Source organism: Culicoides brevitarsis, chromosome 2 (assembly GCF_036172545.1).
Source record: "Culicoides brevitarsis isolate CSIRO-B50_1 chromosome 2, AGI_CSIRO_Cbre_v1, whole genome shotgun sequence".
In the NCBI taxonomy this organism is placed as follows: Eukaryota; Metazoa; Arthropoda; class Insecta; order Diptera; family Ceratopogonidae; genus Culicoides; species Culicoides brevitarsis.
Genome location: NC_087086.1, coordinates 25826306 through 25844148, shown reverse-complemented (window position 1 = coordinate 25844148; position 17843 = coordinate 25826306). Strand labels below are relative to the sequence as shown.

Here is a 17843-nt window from a genome sequence, read left to right as displayed (position 1 = left end):
AAATTATTTGCATATTTTGTCGGCGATTAGATGTTTTTATTAAAGCGTGGAGTTAACTATGTGATAAATTGCTTTTTTGTGCAAAAAAATATAAACAAATCCTGACCTACGTCAATTCATTCGGTTATAGAGACATTAAGCGGTCATTTAACCTTTGAAATGTTTTTGTGCTATTTTTCATAAAATTTTATTGAAGTTCTAGATTTTTTTTAAAAGAAATTTTATCAAAGTTTGCTATCCTCGACGTTGTTATTGTCTAAATCTACTTCTTCTTCCTTTGTCTTAGCTTTAGTATGCTCGTTCTCGACTTTTCCAAAGGCTTCCTTTAGTAAGGCCGTGAATGGGAACTCCAGAGTAACGCAAAGGGCTGTTCCAAGTAGCAACGAGGCAAAAAATGTGGCGAAAGTTGATTGCATCTGTTTTGAAAAGAAAAGATTGAGGTTAATTTTTTATGAATTAAGGTAAATTTAAACTTACAATAGGTTCCCAGCTAACACTAGGTAATTGCAAAATAGCTCCATTCATGAAACGTAAGACGCACATATGGATCAAGTAGACGCAGTACGTTAAACGTCCAATGGATCCGAAAATTGGCATGTAGAACATTCGTCTGATGATTCCTCCGATGCCTCCAATGAAGCCAAACATCAAGAAGGCTCCTAAGATACCCCAAATATTTTTTGAGAAGACAGCGAAGAGAGCAATCCACAACGCGGGTTTTTCAAAATCGTAAGTATAGAATAAGAAAGCCGATAACCATGCTAGGAGTCCAACTGGGAAAACGGCGTAGAATCCAAAAACGAAAGACTTGTACTTGCTAATGTCAATGCGATTTTTCTTGAAATAATTGTAGAGAAGAGCCATGCCAAGTCCAGCGAAATAATTGCCAGCGTTCGTGTGAGCCGGGATGTAATAATAAAGGAAGCCCTTGGACTCGGAGTTGTAGATGAATTTTCGTTCACTGAAAGGTAAGTTTTTAATTTGATTTAAAATGAGTGTTAACGCGAATAAAGGCTTCAAAAAACTTACTGAGGCGTCAAAGTGAAGACTCCATCAAGTTCCAACACGTAAGTCACAACAGCTGGAATTGTGTACGAAATGAAGAGACAAGCATACAAAATTTTGTTTCGATATTGCGGATATTTCCACATTGCCATAACAACCAATAATCCAACGATGAAAAGCTGGAAATCAACTGACAAGTACCACGATTGCACAAGACAAGCTTGATTCGCATTCACGTAGTTATTGATGTACAACAAATTAGCCCACCAATTACGACGACAGTAACTTGTCTCTCCGCCAGTCGTTGTCTTCCACACTGGACCATCATCCAATTTGTACTGCCAAGTAGCCTCAAAGAAGATTAAAAGCGCATAAATTGGCGTTAAACGAATGTACCGATAGATGATAGCAACCCAGAAATAATTAAAATTGAACTTTCGTTTCTCTGTCAAGTCAAAGAACTGCACTCCCATCAAGAAACCTGAAATAGCGAAGAAAGTTTGGACAATATTCATGCCACTAATAACCAGCGTGTCCCAAATGTTGTAATATTGCTGTTCGAAAAACTCAGTATTGGCAATTGGACAAAAAGCGTATGTGATGGCAACATGACCTAAAATCACCATGAAAATTGTCGTGCTACGAAGCCCTTGAATGTAACGCAAGTCACGTGCTTCTTGAGACGTTGGACGAGCATTTAAGCGATACCAATTGCGAGGTACTGAAAAAGCTAAGAGAAGACGAACAGAAAGTTCTGAAAAATAAAGAAAAAAATGTAAAAGGAAATTTCATCGAGATGAACAAGTCATACTGTAACGATTGACAGGTTTTTCGTAATGTTGTCTCTCTTGGTTCTTGTTCAAATAGACATCCAAGAGACTTGCACAAAGGAGAAGCAATAAAATGATGACAACTACAACAACAAAAGCCCAATCCAACATATCTGGACTTTTATCTTCCAAATCGGTATAGCAATAAGTGATTCCAGCATGAGCTTGAAGTCCAAATTCTTCCATTAGTTCCAGATTTTTACAAATCGAGACGTAATAATCGTACTTTTCCTTATACTGAGTGGAGTTATAGTACAAAGTGAAGTCCGAATGGTACTGAAAATATATCGTTGTTTACGAAAAAGCTCCATTAACCTTCAAATATCTTACCTGATCTCCAAAGTCAAAGGGTTCAACGTACAGCGACTTCAATGTCTCATTATCATAATTCTTAAGTTTATCCAAACACCATTTGATACAAACACCAGTTTGCAATAAATCGTGTCTATAGTGACGTTTTGTGTCATTAGAATATTTTTCAATGATATTCCAGACCTCATTCGATCGATTTGGTTTGATGATCGAGTAAGTGGCACACCACATAGAATCATCTCCTTCAATCATGCAACGAGTATAGTCGTCCATTTTGTATTGGGCAGGCATCCGGTAGTATTCGGTCACTAAAAAAAACATTAAAAATTTCATTTTGAATTCTTCTTCAAAAGAAGTTGATAGATGAGAGCAAAAAACTGGTCCCATCACTTGCCCTTTCTACCATTTTTTAAAAATATTTTTACATTTTGTTGCTATACCTACTAAATTTCTACAAATTTTATTATGTCATTATCACACATTTTCTTCCACACTGTGTTTCATTATCGTAGGTTTTTGGTAATTTTTTTTTAGCTAGATAATCTGTTTAACGTAGTCTTTCACAAAAATGTTGCCGTTCACCAAAAAACAAACACATTAAGCAACATTGTCTAGCTTTGTCTTTCAGATGCATGAGTAATAATGATGCGTATACGCATATTATAATTGATTGTGTATGTAATTGAGACGATAAAACTATACGGATAGAAACGAAGTGAAATGAATTAAATTTTAAAATCTTTTATCATGGTGAGACTTTGAAACAGGTTCCTCGCTTGATGTAACAAACAGTTTTTATGTTTTAAGCCCTTTTATAATTTTTTAAAAATTAGTTTTTTTTTGCAATTTTTGGCATGAAATTTTCAATTCTTTCTATTTTAACGATTGTTTGAGTATGATTTTTATGCGTTGTGGAAAAATTAGTTTCACTTACAATTGAAAACACTTTTGAACACTATGGCATGCGTTGATCCAATAATCAGTAAAAGCAGCCATATTGGCCAATTATTAATATTTTTCATGTTCAAGTTTTTTTTTATTTTTTCTTAAATTTTATTTTTTTATCCAAAAAGTCTTCACTTTTTTATAAACTTTCACTGCAACATTTTTTCAAAAAATTAAAAATGCACAAAAATTCACTTTCTTTGATGCAGTTTTGGTTAAAAAAAAGTCTTTCTTCCTCGACGATAGTTTTTCGATTAAAAGATGAAATTTGTAATCAAATATTTTTACCTAAAATATTTAAAAATCATCTTCGTGTTCATCTAATTTACATTAACATGGTAACACTATCAGCAGCAATAAAAAGGGAAACAAGTTTAATTTTGCATATTGATTAGTCGAGAAATGTGTTTCTACGTCATTGTTATGAAGGGTCAGTTTTTCGTTATTCGGTATAAATTAATTTTTTATTGAAATTCTCTTTTTTTTACATTTTTCTAGTGTTTTTATGAGTATTGTTTTGTCTTTTTTCTTCAGGATTTTCCTCATCTAGTTTTCCGTAAACCTCTTTAAGTAAAGCTGTAAATGGGAATTCCAGCGTTACACAGAGAACGATGGCTAGTAAGAGTGACAAAGTGAATGTAGCAAATGTGTTCTGTAACTGTTTTGAAAAGGTAAAAAATTAGTAAAAAAGTCAATTTGGAAGACTTACCATCGGTTCCCAGCTAACACTTGGCCATCGTTTTATATCTCCGTTTAAGAAGCGAAAAACGCACATGTGAATTAAGTAAATGCAGTACGTTAACCGACCAATTGATCCGAAAATTGGCATATAAAACATTCGTCTGATGATTCCTCCGATGCCTCCAATGAAGCCGAACATCAAGAAGGCTCCTAAGATGCCCCAAATATTTTTTGAGAAAACAGCGAAGAGAGCAATCCACAAAGCGGGTTTTTCAAATTCGTAAGTATAGAATAAGAAAGCCGATAACCAAGCTAAAAGTCCTATTGGAAAAATGGCGTAAAATCCAAAAACAAAAGACTTGTACTTGCTAATATCAATGCGATTTTTCTTGAAATAATTGTAGAGAAGAGCCATGCCAAGTCCAGCGAAATAATTGCCAGCGTTCGTGTGAGCCGGGATGTAATAATAAAGGAAGCCCTTGGACTCGGAGTTGTAGATGAATTTTCGTTCACTGAAAGGTAAGTTTTTATTTTGATTTAAAATGAGTGTTAACGCGAATAAAGGCTTCAAAAAACTTACTGCGGCGTCAAAGTGAAGACTCCATCAAGTTCCAACACGTAAGTCACAACAGCTGGAATTGTGTACGAAATGAAGAGACAAGCATACAAAATTTTGTTTCGATATTGCGGATATTTCCACATTGCCATGACAACCAATAATCCAACGATGAAAAGCTGGAAATCAACTGACAAGTACCACGATTGCACAAGACAAGCTTGATTCGCATTCACGTAGTTATTGACGTACAACAAATTAGCCCACCAATTACGACGGCAATAACTTTTTTCTCCTTCTGTAATTAATTTCCATAATGGTCCATCGTCAAGTTTGTATTGCCAAGTTGCTTCGAAGAAAATAACTAGAGCATACATGGGCGTTAAACGAATATAACGATAGATGATAGCGATCCAGAAGTAGTTAAAGTTGAATTTCTTCTTTTCTGTCAAGTCGAAAAATTGAACTCCCATCAAGAAACCTGAAATAGCGATGAACGTTTGAACGACATTCATTCCACTGGTATAAAAAGCTTCCCAAATGTGGTAAAATTGTCCTTCAAAGTACTCCGTGTTGACAATTGGACCCATGGCATACACTATTGTTACGTGACCAATGATAATTATGACAGTTGTTATGCTACGAAGTCCTTGAATGTACCGTAGATCGCGGGCTTCTTGAGATTTTGGACGAGCTTTTAAGCGATACCAATTTCGAGGGATAGAAAAAGCCAGTAAAAGACGAATTGGAAGATCTAAGATTTTTGGAGTGTTAAAATTGAAGTTTTTGATGTAAATAAGTAATTTTACCATATTGCTTCACGGAATTTTCATAATGTTGTATGTCTTGCTTCTTATTCAAAAATACATCCAAGACAGTTCCATTAAGAAGAACCAATAAAATGATGCCAACCACTACAACAAAAGCCCAATCATACACATCTGGACTCTTATCTTCCAATTCTGTATGGCAGTAATAAATTCCGCTATGACCTTGAAGTCCATATTCTTCCATTAATTCGATATTTCTGCAAATTGACACGTAATAATCGTACTTTTCCTTGTACTGAGTAGCATTGTAGTATAATGTAAAGTCCGGATGATACTACGAAAAATATTTTAATGCCAATATCAATCAATTAAAATCAACAAACTCACTTGATCTCCAAAGTCAAAGGGTTCAACGTACAGCGACTTCAGTGTCTCATTGTCATAATTCTTAAGCTTATCTAAACACCATTTAATACAAACACCTTTTTGAACTAAATCATGCCTGTAATGTCGTTTAGTGTCATTTGAGTATTTTTCAATGATATTCCAGACCTCGTTCGATCGATTAGGTTTGATGATTGTATATGTCGAACACCACATGGAGTCATCACCCTCGACCATACAACGAGTATAGTCGTCCATGTCATTTTGAATGGGCATCTTGTAGTATTCGGTTACTAAAAAAAGGAAATAAAAGTTGAAATAAATTGAATTTTAGGAAAAAAGGACTTACAATTAAAAACACTCTTTAGAACAATAGCTTTAGCAGACATTAAGTCTGCCAAAAATAACAATAATAACAATTTTTTTTGTTTGATCATGTCTAAATTTTTTTTCAACTCTACGTCTGGTATTCTTGACAGATGGAAGACAACTGATCACAAAATAGAATAAATCAAAATTAACAATTATAAATTAAACATCAAGTAGGTATATTTGCGGATTTGATTTTGTAAATCAAGATCTAATGAATAATTTTTTTTACATTAGTGACCTTGACTTTACAAAAATTATTTTTTCAATTGACGAGTGTTACTTTCTTGTAAAACGTGCGTGTCACTTGATTTCTTTTTTTTATAATTTTTTGATTTGAAATCAATATTCTTATTTAATTTTTATTAAACGAGATTGAATTAACTTTGTAATAGTTCGTTCTGAATTTCTAATTATTTATTCGAATACCCTCGAGGAATTCCTTTTCAGTGATTTCGTTGTATTCCAATACCGGCTAATCAGATTTTGGCATGACGAGTCTTCTTTAGAAAAAAAAAATAAATAAATGGAAAAAATACCGTAATAGTTTGAGTAATATTAAAAAATTGTCAATTAAGACTGTTCTTATGATAGTGTGCAAAATTTGAATATATTTCAAATGAAATTTTTCAAAAATAACAAAAATGATAAATTTTCTTTCTAAAATGTTTTTCTCCCTTTTTAAAATAAAATTTATATAAGAAATTAAATAAATTCGTTTTCATAAAATTTTATTGACGAAATTTATAAATAATTTAGAAGATCACAATTTAATTTTTTTTTTTGCTAAAAACATCGTAAAAATTAATGATCAAAAAAAATTTTAGCATTTTATGATTTAAAATGAAATTATTTTTTCTTGACCTCAGACAAATATTTATACAAGCACATAAACATCAACGATAAAAAATCGTCTAGTTTTTTTTTATCTTCGTATCACATGTCAATGGCTATTACTCATATGCACGCCTATTAAACTTGATACCAACCGAAACGAAGTACTGTTTACGAAAAATGAGACAAAAAAGAGAAAAATTTTGACGTAAAATGCACAATGTCCATTCCGTCTACATATTTAAATACGATGTGCTATACTGTGTCTCGCCATTTTTTTTACCAAAAATTTTTACTTAGTTTTACGTGAACTTCTCAAGTTGTCGAACGTGTCATTAACTTGAATGGTGAATACAGATTAAATTGAAAATGGGAAATTTAAAATTTCTCCTGTTTTCTTGTTTTGGGATTCTACTTTTTGGTGCTAAATATGTGGAAGGTCAATTTAATAGTGAGTGATTTTTAATTTTTTTTAGAAGTCAACATATTCTAAATTTAATAAAATTAACGAAAAATTAATATTTTCTATTTAAATTTATAATAATGCAAAAAAATATTTAAATCACGTGAACTTTATATTTAATATTATTTTGAATTAGTAAAAAATTAAATTGGTAGTCGGTAAACAAAGCCCATAAAAAACATGAAATGGCAAGAAGAAAGAGAAAAACCGGACTGAATTCACGGCAACCGAACACAACGCGCGTTAACGGACAACGGATACGGATTGCAACGTTAAATGTGGGAAGTATGACGAGACGAAGCCTTTAATAAAAGATGGGAAATTTAAAATTTCTCCTGTTTTCTTGTTTTGTTATTCTACCTTTTGGTGCTAAATATGTGGAAGGTCAATTTAATAGTGAGTGATTTTTCATTTTTTTCTAGAAGTGGAATATTCTAAATTTAATAAAATTTACGAAAAATTCTTTAAATATTTTTTTAAATTGAAAACAATATTTAAAAATATTGATGAAGTGAAAACTCAAAAAAAAAAACTGATCAGAAAATTTAAATAAGAATGTAAGAAATTCTAAAAAAAAATAAATTAATTTTAAAATAAATAATTTTTTAAAATCTTAAAAACCAAACTAAAATTATTTAAAAATAAATTTCTTTAAATTTTGAAATAAATTAAATTGCTTAGAAAATTTAAAAAAAAAATCTTCATAAATTTTTCATTTAAATAAAATCAAAATTTGTATTTTTTTTTAATTTCGGACATAAATCAATTTCATTTACTGTCTGTCTAAGCCTGAAGTGTTAAAAACGAATTTTAATTAATTTCTCACGATTAAAAAGTCATTAGTGACATCGATTGATCATGTCATTTTTATTACAAAAAAAAAAAATCAAACAAAAAATTAAAAGTGTAATCTTTAAATGACTAACTTTGCGATTTAAAGCAATTTTTAGACGAAATAAGATGACAAAAAGTGAATGGAGGTAATTTCTTCCGATGATGGATCGAATGTTGTACCAAAAAGTTGTAACATGAAGGTGTAACTGTGTCTTTAAAAATTATTTTGAATGAAGTAATAAACAATTTTGGTGCGTTTTTAATCGACGAAGCTGTGGCGTTAGCTTAAAATGGGCAAAGCATTGTTATTATTATTGTGCAATGTTCAAATATTTCAGTAAATATTGTGTTAAAAAATTAATCACCTTAAAAAGATACTGAAACAAAACATTCAACAACAACACCTCCATATGACAAAAGAATATGTTTTAACCGGCAAATACTGGGCAGCTCCACTATTATTTTATTAATTTTTGAGAAAAAATGAGAAATTTTCACTAAAATTATTTTTTTTTAATTTTTTTCAGTGACAGAATATTATCGGATGCCACCAAAGTACGAAACCGAAGACTACGATCGTTGCCTTTACTCGACCTCACATTATTCTTTATATTGCGGCGTCAAAACCATCATTAAACCTGATTGGAATAACGAATATTGGAACTTAATTTGGGTAAAATTATATTTTTTGGCTAAATTTCTTATCATAAATTAATTTTTGTTGCAAAAACTTTCAGAAATACTCAAAAAATACAAAACAAAATTACCGTCACGACATTATTCTTCATGGCTTTTGCGTGACTTGGTGTCTCGAACGCTTATCCAACGGAAATTATGATGAATTTTATCTGCCAGAATTTAAAACGAATCGAACTGTTTATGGAACTGATCCGACGTTGCTCAACGATACGCTGTACTTCCGCGAGCTGTACGGCAGAGACGTGAATAAATGCATAAATATCGGATTGAAGCGAAAATATGGCCTGATGGGATATTCAAGCATCGAATTTTGCAATTCGAATCAAGAAGTGGCGCAATATGACTTTTTGGACTATTTTTTCATGGTGATTTTGGTAGCGATTGTCGCTACGGTGACAGCTGGAACGTATTTTGATAAAAGTATGAATCCGAAAGAGACGATGGATCATTACAAGAAAGATGTGGAGAATGTTGGGTTGGGAACGAGAGTTTTGTTGTCATTTTCACTGCCGCGGAACTGGTATCGGCTAGTAACGCCATCGAAAACGACAATTGGACGCGATTTGCGGTACGTTCAGGGATTGAGAGTGGTTACGATGTTTGGCGTTGTTTATGGTCACGTCTTTTTGGGATATAATTTTGCGCCTGCCATTAATCCAGAGTACATTGAACGTAAGTTTTTCTTAGTTTTTGATTTTTTTTTAATTTTTGGCGAATGAAATTACATAATTTTGTCCCATTTTAGAATATAAAAATTCGTGTGGGACTAAAAATATTTTTAAAAAATTAAATTAGCAATTTTTACAAGTAAAATTTTTAAATCGTGGTATGATATTTTTTTTCTAATTTTTTTTTTTCAAATATAGGGTTGATTAGAAAATTCAAAAAATTTCGTAAAAATAACTTAAAAGCAAAAAAAAATCAAATCTCGGCACAATTTTTACAAAAATTATTAAAAATATTTATAAAAATTAAAAATCGGACTCATATTGTAAATTTGTTACTTTTTAATTATTTTTATTTTAAAAATTTAAAAATTTTTATTTTTTTTTTACTTTTTTTAATACTTAATTTTGCAAGAAAAAAAATTAATTTTTAATTTCATTACATTATTCAATTTAATTTCTTTTTTTTTTGGATTTCATTTCTTAATTATTTTTTTTTTAATTTAAAATATATAGCATTAAAAAATAAAAAAAAAATTACCAGAAAGTCGATTGATTTCAACTTAAATTTTTTTTTAATTAAAAAATATTAGAGGAAAATTTTTAAAAAGTCGCGTTAAAGCGGTTTTAAGCAAAATTTCGTAGGTAATTAGGTATTTTTTTTGATTTAAAATTTTTTTAATTTTTTTTTGATTTTAAAAAAATTATTAGGTTTGAATTTAAATCAGCCATAAATTTTAATTTTATTTTAGAACGTTACCACAGCATCTGGTCCATGGTGATGTTAAACGGAATGACGGTAGTCCAGACATTTTTCACCATTTCCGGCTTCCTTCTCACCGTGCAATTTGTCGAGATGACGCAACAATTCAAACGCCAAAACTGGAATCCAAGCTATTTCTGGATCGCCATCTTTTATCGTTACATCCGCTTGACTCCCGTTTACGCCTTGATGGTTCTCTTCGACGCCACGTGGCTCGTGCGAACAAATTCAGGTCCCGGCTGGAAACGCACCGCCTGGATCGAACGTTCCTACTGCCGTCGCAACTGGTGGACCAACTTGCTGTACATCAACAACTACGTCAATGTTCCGGAAACGTGTTTGCCGCAATCGTGGTTCCTCTCAGCCGACTACCAATTATTTGCGGTAGCGCTAATTGTGCTCATCGTCATCTGGCGCTACCCGAAAAAGATGAAAGTCATAATGGGCAGTTGTTTGGCCGTCGCTTATGCAATACCGTTTTTTGTCACATACTTTGGCGAATACGAGGGAACGTATATCGTTCCACCAGAGTGAGTTAACGCTAGAAAGAGAGAAATTTCGAAAAAAAAGATGTTAAGTCACGACAATTAATTTTTATTGCAGAGAGCGAAAGTTCATGAATCAACATCGGGAGTTCCGCGACAACTATTCGGGGGCACATTTGAGTGCGGGAAATTATTTTGTGGGAATTCTCATTGGACTCATGTATCACGACTTCAAGAAACGCAATTTGGATGTGCGGAAGAACAAGTGGATGTTGCTCACGTGGTACATTTATCCGTTTGTTGGGTATTTAATGGTGCTGTCGTCATATCTGTTTTACGCTTATGACTTTGAGAAACCCAGTATTTGGATGTCGCTTTATTCTGTCGTCACCAAAAATATGTGGGGAGCGTTCGGAGCTATATTGATGTTTGGATTTGTCGGAAAATTGGGATGTGAGTATTATTTTTTCCCGATTTAACACTTTTAGTTCGATTTGAAGAACTTTTCTCAAAATTTTGTTTCTTTTTCCACTAAAAAGGCGAAGAAACAATGAAAAAAATTTAAAAAGCTGAAATAATTTTAGAATTTTCTTAAAAATATTTTTGAAAATTTTCTGAAATTAAAAATTTCAAAATAAAAAAGCTTTAAAATCCTTTTTTTTTTAAATAAAATAGCAATTTTCAAAGCAATTTATGGCAATTAATTTTTTTTTAAGTTAAATTTTAAAATAAACTTTCCTAATTTTTAAATAATTAAAAAAAAATGTATGAAAGAGTAGAAAGAAATTTTGAAAAAAATAATCTTGTTTAAAAAAAACGAAAATTTCTTTAAAAAAATATTTAAAAATTGAAAAAAAATTTTTTTTGCTTCATTGGATTTTTTTAAAATAAAATTTAATTTAAATTATTTATTTTTAACTTTGGAAATCTAAAAACCTAATTCATTTATTTAAAATTTTAATTTTTTTTTTTTTAATTTTTTTTCTTAATTTTAGACTTATAAGGCAATTTTTCAGGGTTAAAAATTAAAAAAAATTTCGATCCTACTTATTTAATTTTTTTTATATTAAATTTTAGCTGTCATCACCACCATTTTCAACTCACCGATTTTTCAACCTCTCGGTCGCATCGTTTACTGCATTTACCTCGTGCACTTTTCCGTGGCTCGTTATCTCGCTGGCGATGTTCGTGGCAAAGTTTACATCAGTGGAACGAATATTTTCAACTCTGTGCTAAGCACTTACCTACTTTCGACTGTTTTTGGTCTCATTTTGTGTTTGATGTTGGAATTCCCGATGACAGCATTGCTCAAGGAAATTTTGAAGAAAAGTGGCAAGAACTTGAGAGACGAAGAAGCGGAAGATGAGAGAGAAAAAATTAAGGCTGTGACTCCAGAAAGGGATGAAATGAACAATATCAAAGACACCGAACTCACAAAAGTCTAAATTTTAATTCTAAATTTAGTGTTAAGAAAATAAAAATCGATGTATTGAACGAAAATTGACTAATCATGACCTAGACAATGTTTTTTTTTTACAAAAGTCATTGCTAGTAATTATAAATCTAGGTAAAAAAAATTGATTTGGGCTTCAGTTAGTGTTTCGTGTTTGCAGTAAAAACATCTAAAAATGAAGTTTTTTGTAAAAATTTTAAGTTTTATAACTTTTTTAGCAACTCTCGATGGGTTTGAGTTCAACAGTAAGCATTTTTCAAGTCAATTTCTTAAATTGTAAATAATTTTCATCCCACAAAGTGACTGAATATTACCAACTGCCTCCACTGTACGTTTATCACGACTTTGACAAATGCATGGCTTTGTCGCCCCCTTCGGACGATGCGAAATATTGCATTGTCGAGACAGTCATTCAACCGAATCTGTCGTCTTCGGTGTGGAATTTGATCGTCAAGTACAACGACACAAAGCGACACTTTCGGCATGATAAAATTCAGCACGGATTATGTCGTGATACGTGCACGAAATTATTGGAGCAGTACGCAAGGTGGTATCAAGAAGATAATTTGTACTTGAATGACTTTCGGGATGGGAGTGCTGTGAGTACCTATTATTCGAAAAATAAAATTCTAAGAAAGAAAATCATTAATTTTTCCAAATTGAAATAAAAATCAAAACTTATTTTTTTGCCAAATTAAATAAATATATTTGCAAAATTTTAATAAAAAAATTAAGTCTTCAATAAAAATAAAATGGTAGATAGACTTTTTGATTTATTTTAAAATAAATTTTTAACAAGCTTAACTTTTAATTTTTTTTGACCTGCTGATGCTTCATTTTAGTATAAAAAAAAATTTCATTAATTCGCAAGTAATAACAAAGTAATAAGTAAAAAAATTATTTTAATAAAATGAATTTTTTAACAATTTTTCGAACTTTTAATTTTTTTTTTTTTTTTAAATTAATTTAATTTATTGAAATTATTATAAAAAATTAAATTTAGTAAAAAAAAATTAATTCAAAAAAAATCATAGGTTATCATTAATTAAAATGTAAGAAAAAATTCAAATTAATAATTTTTGACAAATTCTTTTGAAAATTAAAATTTCATTAAAATTTTTAGCTTTATACATTTCAAATTTTTTAGTGAAAAATTTTTTTTTTCATCCCTCCTAATTTTCAATTTAATTCAAAAACATTAACAATTATTAATGTTTTTACACTAAAATTAATATTATGAAATAAACATTATTATTGTTTTGGCTAAAATAAATTGGGTAAAAAAAATATATTAAAATTTACAAAAAAAAAATTAAAATATTATTTTTTAAAATATTAAGTTAAAAATATTTATTTTTTCTAATAGTTTAGTCAATAATTTTTTTTTTATTTTCCAATTTTATTTTTTTTTTAATTTTTAAAAAATGTATGAGCAAATCCAATTTGTTGCAAATCCATTTTTTTGTACAAAATGTAATTTTTTGAAAAAAGTAGCATTTTACTAATTTTTCATAAATTTGAAAAAGTTTTTGTTGTCCTTTAATAATTTTTTTTTGTTTTTTAAAACTTTTTTATTTCCATTTAAAACTAATTTTTTTTAAGAATCAATTTTTTTAGCACATAATCGACGCAGACACCTTCAACAATGGCTTGCATGATCGCTTCGACAACGATCGATGGGTTAATTACTGCACGAATGAAATGCTGCGACAAAAATATGACGGCTTAAAAGGCAGATCAAGTGTCGTTTATTGCATCAGAGACGATGAAAAATGGAAAATCGACATTTGGGATTATTTATTCTATTCAATTCTCATTTTAATCACAATTTTAACTATTTTTGGTTCATTTTACGACATTTATCGTTCACGAGATCACCCAGAATCGCAATTTTTAGTCGCATTTTCCATCGGTCGCAACATCCGTCGCTTAGTGAAAAGTGAGCCACCGATCCGAGGCAGCTTGGAAGATGACTTGCAATTTCTTTATGCAATCCGATTTCTTACGATGTTTTGTGTGGTTGGAGGGCACGTTCTTTTATTCAATGAAATTTTTCCGATATCGAACTCGGAGTACATTGAGGTAAGAAATTTTATGTTTTTACGTAATTTTTAATAATTTTTTTCATTTTTTTACAGAAAGTAAGTAAAGTTTTTGGATTTTGATGAAAAATTATTCAAAAAAAGCATTTTTTAAGAAATATCATGAGATATTGACGATGATGTTAGCGAACGGATTCAAAGTGATCGAAACTTATTTGATCATCAGTGGACTTTTGATGTCGTTGAATTATTTTAAGTTCATTAAAGATTCGCCTTTTGGATTAAAACATTTTTTACAAGCCATCGTTTATCGATATTTGAGGTAAATTTCATTAAAAATTTAATTTGAAACTAAAATTTCTCTTTTTTCCCTTTTAGGCTCATTCCAATGGTAATTTTTATCATTTTTCTCAACGCTACTGTATTAATTCATCTCCAAAACGGTCCCTTGTGGAAAATGATTGGTGAAACCGAGCGATCTTTTTGTCGTAACAATTGGTGGTCGAACGTTCTTTTCATCAATAACTACATTCACGTGCAAGATCCGTGCATTCAGCAATCCTGGTTCTTAGCTACTGACTTTCAACTGACGATTTTCGGGATGTTTCTTATGATTTTAACGACAAAATACCAAAAATATGTGAAACAAATTTTTGGAGTGGCGATTTTTGCTTCTTTCGTTATTCCAGCTGTCGTTGTTTATCGAAATGGGTTCGAAGGAATAATGATGGTGACACCAGAGTAAGTAAAAAATATAAAAATTTCGTAAATTTTAATTAAAATTTACAATTTTTCGTTCAGAGAGATGAAATACGTGATGATCTACGACAAAACCTACCAAAAATTTTATTTGCCGTCTCACATGAACATCGGTCCGTATCTCTATGGCATGATAACGGGCGTTTTGTTGCACAATATTAGACTTTTTAAGGTGAAAATCACACAAAGTAGACTTCTAACCGGGATTTGGTATCTAGTTGTTCCAATCGCGGTCGGTACTCTTCTATCTGGCTTTATTTTTTATGAAAATAATTTTGAAAAGCCTTCGTTGTGGATCGCAATTTACGCTTCAGTGTCGAAAAACTCTTGGGGACTTCTTGGAATAATTTTCATCTTGGGACTGGTCAGTGGAGCCAGTAAACTTGTGAAAAATTTCCTCGATCATCCAGTTTTCAAGCCATTGGGAAAAATCACGTTCAGCGTGTTTTTGTGCCACACATTTATTATTCGAGTTACTTTGGGAGACATTCGTGCGGGACGACATTTGAGCGATATGCATTTGGTGAGTTTTTTCAATAAGAAATTTTTAATGAAAAAAAAAAATAAGTTCGCTCCAAATTTTTTTTTAACATTTTTGTACCTTTACCGTTGAAAATTCGAAAAAAAAAATAAAAATTTCAACAAAATTTACCATTTACTGAATTTTATTCAAAGTTTTTTTTTTAAATTCATAAAAATTTTGAAAAACAAGGCGAAAATGGTATTTTTTAAAATAGTTAATGGTCACGTGATAAAAAAAAATAATTTTTAAATGTGATTTTAGTCAAAATTAATTTAATCTAATTTTTTTTATTTCTCCTTTTTTGAAATTAATTTTTGATTTTTTTTCATTAAAAAAATAATTTTATTTGTTGTTTAATTTAATTATTGTTTTCACAAAAATACAGACATAGTTTTTGAACTTTTTTGTTTTTTTTTTAATTTGATTAAAAATAAATAAAAGTATTAAAATAAATACCAAAAATAAAAAAAATATCAAAATATTAATAAATTATCAAAAATTGATAAAATCCAGTTATTTTTTATACAAAAAAAAAATTAAATTAAAATTATAATTTTTTTTCGTCTCAAAATATTTTTAAAAAATTAAACTAAAAATCTAAAGCTTAAAAATTTTAAAAACATAATTTATTTTTTTCAGCTTGGCAACGTTTGCTCAACATTTTTCTTATCTTACCTGCTCGGATTTTTATTGCACGTCCTAATCGAAGCCCCATTTTTGGTAATACTAAAGAGCTTTTTCAAAGTTGAGAAGAAAAGTGAACAAAAACTTAAAAATCCTTCCATTGAACTTTTTAATTCTTAACTTTCTAAGTTTTTCTTTTAAAATATTTTGAAGCCAAAATAGAAAAAAAAATAAATTTTAATAATTAAATACTTTATTTATCCATTCTTGCGTTTTGTTTGTGAAATTTTTCTATTAGATTGATTTTTTTGTTGTTCTTATCTAAGTGAGTAAGTAACTTTAGTTTCGTCATTTTGTTACGTAACTTTCGACGTCCAATTTGTGTAAAGACTAAAGATTAAATGTTTAAGACTTAAATTAGTTGTAATAAATATCTTATTCTCATAAGGTCACGTTTTCTTCTTTTTTTTATAACAAATTTAGCCAAAAAATTCTACGTTGGTCAAATATTTCGCTAAAAATCACATGAGTCCAATGTAATTTTTTGTTTTCTAAATTAATGTACATTTTTATATATATTTAACATGCTTAACGTATTTTTTTATGATATTTACAGTATTTATACCATTTTACAGTTAAAATTAATGTGAACACAGAGGTCGAGCAACATAAAAAAATCACGACGTTTCTATAAAAGAAAATAAGTAACGTTATTGTTAAGGTAAAAGAGTTGTTAGCGTCTTTTTTTGTTAAGTACACACTAAAAATTGCTAAATTAAATTACGTAAAAATCTGTTAAAATTATCGAAAGACTAGTTCTAGACAAAGAAAATATTAATTTCTTAATATTGCAGCTCGCTATGAAACCGTTTGCACCATTTTGATTTCCCACGGTGGTCGTCGTGACGTTGTGACAGTCTCGCCCGCCTTCGCAGCTGCTCCGCCATTCGCTCCCACCGCAGTAACTAAAAACTAAATACACTCCTCGGGGTTTTGGGCGCAATATTTCGGGAAAATTGGTTCCGCCTTCAGGCCCAAATGCAACAATCGATTCCGAAAAACGGACATTCTGCTAAAAATATCGCGCGGAATCGTGTCAGGATCATTCGAGTTCTCCGGATCTGTCCATAAACGTTCCGCCAGGGCACTCGCTCGAGGCCACAATCGCGAATCCAGTGCCATTTCGTCGACTTGTTCGGTCCACAAGCATGCCTCACCTCCGAGAATTTGCTTCATTTGTTCCTTATTGAGACGCATTGTGTCCCACGGTCGATGTTTGTACACAGTTTGCCACGTTCTGTAAGGGCTGCATGCAGGTTCGCCTGTCGGACGCCAACTGCCAAAACCACAATCCAAGTACCAGGCGTCGACGTGCGAAATGATGAGATTGTAGCCACTGTCGATCAGTTGGTAGTTTTCTTGCCATTGACTGCCGCCCCAAACTTGCACCGCGAACAGTTTGTTACTCAGGCAGGGCATGTTGGTGAGACCACTGGACCAAACGGCGGTCATGGCGGGCGGGAATTCATTGTTTGCCTTTTTGAGACGCTGGAATGCCTTTTGCATGAAGTCGCACCAAAGTGTCCGGAGATCGGTGTCGTTGAAATGTTGCGCCCAGCATTCCAAGTTTACTTCGTCGCCACCTGAAATGAAGGGAAAAAAATATATATTTTAAAATTTGATATAAAAACAATAGGAGAAGGAGTTTGATTTTTTTTGAGCAATTTTTGTAATAAAATAAAATTTTCAAAAAATTTTTTCTCCACAAAATTATTTTAAATTTATTCTTAATTAATTTTGAATTGAAAAAAAATAAAATTATTTTAAAAAAATAACTAAAATTGATG

At 30.8% G+C, this 17843-nt stretch overlaps 5 protein-coding genes across 6 annotated transcripts in view; 2 read left to right on the top strand and 3 right to left on the bottom strand.

The window, feature by feature from the left end:
- Positions 1-224: 224 nt before the first annotated feature.
- On the bottom strand, positions 225-2420 carry LOC134828822 (nose resistant to fluoxetine protein 6-like). Its single transcript, XM_063841808.1, has 5 exons — positions 2166-2420; positions 1817-2111; positions 1030-1759; positions 478-961; positions 225-416 (listed from the first exon to the last, which is right to left on the bottom strand). The coding sequence occupies exons 1-5, from the start codon at positions 2418-2420 to the stop codon at positions 225-227; spliced, it is 1956 nt and encodes a 651-aa protein (XP_063697878.1).
- A 1156-nt stretch (positions 2421-3576) lies between these two features.
- Positions 3577-5872, bottom strand: LOC134828821 (nose resistant to fluoxetine protein 6-like). Its single transcript, XM_063841807.1, has 6 exons — positions 5833-5872; positions 5487-5776; positions 5139-5433; positions 4354-5083; positions 3802-4285; positions 3577-3750 (listed from the first exon to the last, which is right to left on the bottom strand). The coding sequence occupies exons 1-6, from the start codon at positions 5870-5872 to the stop codon at positions 3577-3579; spliced, it is 2013 nt and encodes a 670-aa protein (XP_063697877.1).
- A 1462-nt stretch (positions 5873-7334) lies between these two features.
- Positions 7335-12040, top strand: LOC134828820 (nose resistant to fluoxetine protein 6-like). Its single transcript, XM_063841805.1, has 6 exons — positions 7335-7434; positions 8511-8656; positions 8721-9354; positions 10100-10640; positions 10714-11048; positions 11673-12040. Exons 1-6 carry the CDS (start codon positions 7335-7337, stop codon positions 12038-12040), a joined length of 2124 nt encoding a protein of 707 aa, XP_063697875.1.
- Positions 12041-12275: 235 nt separating this feature from the next.
- Positions 12276-16176, top strand: LOC134828819 (nose resistant to fluoxetine protein 6-like). The gene is made up of 7 exons (XM_063841804.1): positions 12276-12293; positions 12349-12647; positions 13666-14130; positions 14246-14412; positions 14469-14831; positions 14892-15372; positions 16012-16176. Coding segments are annotated over exons 1-7 (1941 nt in total). The 5' UTR covers positions 12276-12292.
- Positions 16177-16578: 402 nt separating this feature from the next.
- Positions 16579-17843, bottom strand: part of LOC134829221 (probable beta-hexosaminidase fdl) — a 37575-nt gene continuing 36310 nt past the window's right edge. For both annotated transcript variants that reach the window (XM_063842219.1, XM_063842220.1), the window contains one exon: positions 16579-17639. In XM_063842219.1, the coding sequence (XP_063698289.1) occupies positions 16969-17639 (671 nt within the window). In that variant the 3' untranslated portion in view covers positions 16579-16968. The remainder of the gene's footprint in view (positions 17640-17843) is intronic.